Source organism: Haliotis cracherodii, unplaced genomic scaffold, assembly GCF_022045235.1.
Source record: "Haliotis cracherodii isolate W230 unplaced genomic scaffold, xgHalCrac1.p SCAF_3, whole genome shotgun sequence".
Lineage (NCBI taxonomy): Eukaryota > Metazoa > Mollusca > Gastropoda > Lepetellida > Haliotidae > Haliotis > Haliotis cracherodii.
The window spans coordinates 18,121,964-18,128,441 of NW_027266286.1; the positions used below are offsets into that span (position 1 = coordinate 18,121,964).

At 40.9% G+C, this 6,478-nt stretch overlaps 2 protein-coding genes across 2 annotated transcripts; both read left to right on the forward strand.

Annotated features, from left to right (window-relative positions):
* Window positions 1-216: 216 nt before the first annotated feature.
* Window positions 217-5,451, forward strand: LOC139475261 (uncharacterized). Its single transcript, XM_071258496.1, has one exon. It carries the CDS (start codon window positions 217-219, stop codon window positions 5,449-5,451), a length of 5,235 nt encoding a protein of 1,744 aa, XP_071114597.1.
* A 42-nt stretch (window positions 5,452-5,493) lies between these two features.
* Window positions 5,494-6,117, forward strand: LOC139475262 (uncharacterized). Its single transcript, XM_071258497.1, has one exon. It carries the CDS (start codon window positions 5,494-5,496, stop codon window positions 6,115-6,117), a length of 624 nt encoding a protein of 207 aa, XP_071114598.1.
* The last annotated feature ends 361 nt before the right edge of the window (window positions 6,118-6,478 follow it).

Below are 6,478 nucleotides of genomic sequence, written 5' to 3' on the forward strand. Positions count from 1 at the left end.
AGTCCAACTTAGTATAATACTGCTGTATTATGAAGTTAATGTGTAAATTAATCAAATTGAAAAGCCATATACTAAATGAAATCCTTTCTATTTGTTACAGTTAATCTAATGTTTGTACATGAGAGTTGAAACAAGAATAAGAAAGAATAAAGAATCAAGATTGTTTGGAACTTCATGTTGTAATCAACATAGCATTAACATTACTTGACTTTGGAAATGGATCAGGAAAATAAGACAGAAGATAAAGAAAAAGTAGGAAAAGAAACCAGACGAAAAAAGTTAACTGATAAGGGCATGTCTTATGCATCTGAAACAAAAGGTAAACGGGTACAAGGCATTTTCCGGCAACTTGAAAGAGACTTTGACCACATCAACTTAGTAATTGCTACGGGGGTTGTGAATAAAAGCACAATTGAGGATGTACGTCGAGAGTATGCATCTTGGCTTTTCCTCTACAACACGCTATTTGATGTTAGAGAAGACTATAGACAACTGTTAAAAGAGCCTGAAATATATCACTTTGAAGAGGAGTGCATATCTCAAGATAAAGTTCTTTCAAATATTAAAACAGCAATTGAGCAGTTTTTTGTGAAGCACGGATCAGTCCAAAGCCAGAGTGAAGCTTCTTTACACCCCAGTCGTTCTAGTAAAAGGTCAGGATCATGTAGAACTGGCCTGTCACCTTTGGCCAGTACTATTTCTTCAGCAATGTTACTTGAAAGGCAAAGAAAAGCAGAGCTTCAAGCTAAAGTAAAAGCCCTGAAAGAGAAACAAAAACTTAATCAAGCAAAATTAGAAATTAAGATGAAGGAGGAAGAGCTAGAGTTGAGAACACAACTGGAGATCTCCGAGGCCAGGTCTAAGGTGTTGGATGTTTATGACAATGACCAGGACGATAGGAACTCTGCCAGAAAATATATGACATTTGACGAGGGTAGTATTGATCAAAGCCTGAAGTCTGAAATGCATAGAGATCATGTCATAAGAGAGCACGTACCACATATGCAAAAGTCTGAAGGGGCAAATCGTAATCCCAGAGTATCTCCATTTTCTTCCTATGCATATGAACAGCCATCTGATAACATGATTATATCAATAGTCCAACAACTTCGTAAACCAGTGCCAGACATCCAAAAGTTTAATGGAAATCCCTTAGAATTCCAGAAGTTCATGAGGCAATTTCGGACAAAGATAATTAGCAACTCGAGTTCTGAAGATGAGCTTATGTGTTACCTTGAGCAGTTCACTGAGGGAGAGGCACATCAAGTTGTTAAAAGTTTTAGCTATCTGGATGCAAGAAGTGGCTACAAAGCTGCTATGGCCGAGCTTGAAGAAAGGTATGGCAATCAAGAGACAATTGCAAATGCCCTAATAAAAAGGGCTATGTGCTGGCCCAACATTAAAGCAGATAATGCGAAATCTTTGGACGAATATGCTGTGTTCCTGAATGAATGCCAGAATGCTGTGAAGAGTTTGTACTCGGTTAAGGTACTTGAGTACCCTGACAACATACGGAAGCTTGTAATGAAGTTACCATTTCACTGCCAGGAGAAGTGGAGAGGTATTGTTTTACAAATTCGTCTCTCTAGATCAACTGTAGAATTTTCTGACCTTGTTCAGTTTGTCCGAAAAGAAGCCCAAAAGGCTATGGATCCAATGTATGGAAAAGAAGCCATGCGACCAGATGACAAAAAACAGGTTCAAAAAAGAGTATGGGCTAATCCCAGCACTGTAAAGGTTCCAACCAAACTAACATTTGGTACTGATCTGGTAAAGGCAAACAAGATGGGAAAGGATTACAATAATCAACAGCCATCTAGGTTTGATACTAATGTCCAAAGGCCATGTGACTACTGTGGAAATGATGGACATTTAATAGACTCGTGCAAGAAGTTAGCTTCAAAACCCCACATTGATCGTTTGAACTTTCTCAAATCCAAGGGTCTATGTTTTCGTTGCTTTGAGCAGGGTCATCGTAGCAAGGAATGTCATAAAATTGTCATTTGTCAGTGCTGCAAAGGCAATCACTCAACAATATTGCATATTGACTCCCAGACAAACCTGAAATGTTTAAGTGCATGTACAGGTCAAGCTAGTGAAGATATGGAGACCGGTGACAGCAGCGGTGAATGTACACTAGCTGTAATCCCTGTGAAAGTAACATTCAAAGATACATTGAAAGTGATATCGACATATGCATTCTTGGACCCCGGAAGTACCATCTCTTTCTGTTCAGAATCCCTGATGAATAAGCTTGGATGCAGTGGAAAGTCAAAGAAGGTTGAAATAACTATAGATACACTAGGGGAGCCTCATACTTCCTTTGTGCATGCCATCTCTGGTCTGAAAGTTCATGATATGGATATGAAGAATACTGTTGTCCTTCCTACAGTGTATTCTAGGAGCCATATCCCAGTAACAAGTAGGCACATTCCAAATGATTCTGATGTCGCAGAGTGGTCTCACCTTGGTGGAATTCATTTACCTTCACTTGAATCTGGTGTCGATCTTCTGATAGGTGCTAATGCCCCTGATGCTTACTCTCCATTTGAAGTCAAAGTTGGTCCACAGGGAAGCCCTCATGCAACCAGAACTCGATTAGGATGGATCCTATGGAACGTTGTCAGACCTTCAGGAGAAGAAGGAAAACAACATTTTCCATCTATGAGAACAGACATTGTAAATGTCAGAAATGTTGAGAAAATCAGTGAATTGAATAGTTTGGTTAGGAAGAGCATAAACTTTGACTTCCCAGAAAGCTCCATCGACGACAAAGCAGAAATGTCCCAAGAGGACAAGAAGTTTCTTGACAAGGTTAATGAGTCTGTCTCCTTACAAGAAGGTCATTATCATATTAGTCTACCTTTTAAGTGCTCCAATGTGCAGATGCCCAACAACAGTGTGCAAGCTCTAAAACGCCTGGACAGCTTGAAACGGAAGTTTAATAAGGATCAAAAGTTTAGTGATGACTACAAAACATTCATGGAAGACATACTGGCCAAGGGATATGCTGAGAAGGTACCTATTGAGGAGCTTGAGGGCCAAACAGGAAAGGTATGGTACATTCCTCATCATGGGATATACCACCCAAGAAAGATTTCAAAAATAAGAGTTGTGTTTGATTGTACAGCTAGTTATCAAGGAGTTTCCTTGAACAATATGCTCATACAAGGCCCAAACTTGACAAACAACTTACTTGGTATTCTTCTCAGGTTCCGCCAAGACTCAGTTGCGATAATGGGAGACATTGAGTCGATGTTTTATCGTGTCAAAGTGCCCAAAGAAGATCGTAATTACCTTCGCTTCTACTGGTGGCCGAGAGGTGACTGTGATGAGAAGCCAGAAGTATACCGAATGTGCGTCCATTTATTTGGGGCCATTTCTTCATCTAGTTGTGCCACATTCGCCTTACAACAAACTGCTGAGGACAACAAAGAAAGATATATTTCTGAAGTTGTTAGCATGGTTAAAGACAGCTTCTATGTTGATGACTGTTTAGCTTCTGTAGAAGATGAAGAAAGGGCAGTTTACCTAATCAATGAAGTATCAAAACTCTGCATGGATGGAGGGTTTCATCTGACAAAATGGGTCTCCAACAGCAAATCTGTAATGAAAGCTATACCTACTGAGGAGAGGGCCAAGGAGGTGAAAGAATTGAATCTGGAATGTGAATCTCTTCCCAGTGAGAGAGCTCTCGGCGTCTTTTGGTTTGTTGATTCAGATACGCTAGGTTTCAAGATTCAAGGCAAGGAAAAGACAATCACCAGAAGAGGCATATTGTCTGTTGTAAGTAGTGTATACGATCCACTGGGGTTTGTGGCACCTTACGTGTTGATCGCCAAGCGTCTTCTCCAAGAATTATGTAAGAAAGATCTTGGATGGGATGAAGTAATAGATGAAGCTTCTTTGACAATTTGGCTTCAGTGGCTAAAGGACTTGCCAAGGTTGGATGAGATAGAAGTGGAACGGTGTTACAAACCAAAAGGATTTGGCAAAATTGCATCGTGTCAGTTGCATCTGTTTTCTGATGCAAGTGAAGTTGGCTATGGCGTTGTAACCTACCTTCGTCTAACAAATGAAGATAATGGTGTACACTGTGTCTTGGTAATGGCTAAGTCAAGAGTGGCACCCTTGAAGAAAATGACAATACCCCGCATGGAGCTAACAGCAGCTACAGTTGCAGTTCGCCTGGGTAAGCTATTGACCAGAGAGTTACAATACCAAATTGATGAGACTTTCTTTTGGACAGACAGTATGTCTGTGCTCAGATATATCTCTAACAGCACATCAAGATTCAAAACCTTTGTAGCAAATCGGCTCACCACTATCCATGAAGGTTCTGAGGTCAAGCAGTGGAATTATGTCAACACAAAGTTCAACCCAGCAGATTTAGCATCAAGGGGAATGACCTACGACAGGTTCAAACATGCACATCAGTGGTTTGAAGGACCAGATTTTCTGTGGAGACTAAGAATCAAATGGCCCACTTCTCCTGACTTATCTGTTACTGATGAGGACCCAGAGGTCAAGAACTCTGTAAGTTGTCTAGTAACTTGCCAGTCCCAAAATATATTGGACAGACTATTGAATCACTATTCAAGCTGGCTACGGCTCCGAAAAGCAGTTGGTTGGATCATCTTGACTATCAGAGAGCTAAAAAGAAAGATGAATGCAAGGCAATTGGAGTCAGAAGCAGTGAAGGACAGATCTGAAAAATTATCCCGGGCAAAACCCAAGCTGACAGTTTCAGTATTAAAGGATGCAGAAGTTGCACTTGCTCGTTATGTGCAGGGTCAACACTTCATGAAAGAGATTGAATTTTTGAAAGAAAAAGAAAGCCAGATTAAGAAAGGAAGAGGGGTTAGTAAATCTAGTCCTTTGTACAAGTTAGATCCCTTCATTGAAGATGGAATCATACGGGTTGGTGGACGTCTTCAAAGAGCAGAGATTCCGCATGATTCAAAACATCCAGTTGTATTGCCTAAAACTTCTCCCTTGTCAAAGCTGTTGATCAAAGATGCTCACACGGCTGTAGGTCATATGGGTAAAAATGCTATACTTACCTACTTGAGGCAATGTTATTGGATCTTAGGAGCTGGAGCTGTCATCAAAAGTCTTGTTTCCAAGTGTGTCATTTGTAAGAAGTATCAGTCACCAACTGGACAACAACAAATGGCAGACCTTCCTGATGATCGTCTTCAACCTGATAAGCCACCTTTTTCACATGTAGGCATGGACTTTTTTGGGCCTTTTCTAGTTAGACGAGGTCGCGCAACTGTGAAAAGGTATGGCGTGGTCTTCTCATGTTTGACCATGAGAGCAGTGCATTTAGAACTAGCTTGTTCTCTTGATACTGACAGTTGTATCAATGCCATACGGAGATTTATATCAAGACGAGGTCAACCAGAAGTGATCAGGTCCGACAATGGGACCAATCTCTCAAGCAGCTAACGTGAACTTAAAGAAGAAATCTTGAAGTTGAACCAGTCCCAGATGCACTCATCACTGCTTGAGAAGGGAATTGATTGGCATTTTAACCCTCCTACAGCATCTCATCATGGTGGGATTTGGGAGCGTATGATCCGTTCAATAAGGAAAGTTCTTAATGCTGTTGTCAAGGAACAAGCAATTAAGCTTGACGATGAAGGTCTGAGTACTCTCTTTTGTGAAGTTGAAATTATTCACAATGGTAGGCCTATCACTGATGTACCATATCATCCTCATGATCTAAACCCCCTCACGCCCAATCATCTTTTGCTTCTGCGATCGGGTCAAAAGATGCCACCAGGAACATTTTGTAAAGATGACGTCTACTCTCGCAGACGATGGAAGCAAGTTCAGTATTTAGCTGATATATTTTGGAAGCGGTGGGTAAAGGAATACCTTACACTGCAGCAAGAAAGACAAAAGTGGGTTACAAAGAAGCCCAATCTTGAAGTTGGAGACATTGTTCTTCTGGCGGACAGTTCTCCTCGTAATTCATGGTCACTAGGACGTGTCATTGAGATCATGAAGGACAAAAAGGGATATGTACGTATCGTGCGTGTGAGGACAGCTTTTACAGAGCTTGTCCGTCCTATAAACAAATTGTGTGTCATTGTGCGTGGATCAAAATGAACACTTCTGAAAGTCATCGTGAAAGAGTGTGAATATGTAAATTTTAAGGTTTATTTGGCCTACTTAGAGTGAAGTTGATAACTCTTATAAGGTTTATGTTATTTTCGACCCATGGTAAACCGGGTTGGAATTGGTCTTCAGCAACCCATGCTTGCCGTGGGATGCTACTATGCTTGTTGTAGGAGGCGACTGATGGGATCGGGTGTTCAGTCTCGCTGATTTGGTTAATGCATGTCTTCGTTTCACGATTGCATGGATCGATGTTCATGATGTCAGTCTCTGGATTGTCTGGACCAGACTCGACTTTTTACAGACCATCGTCATATGGCTGGGATATTGTTGATTGCGGCGATATTGCAAA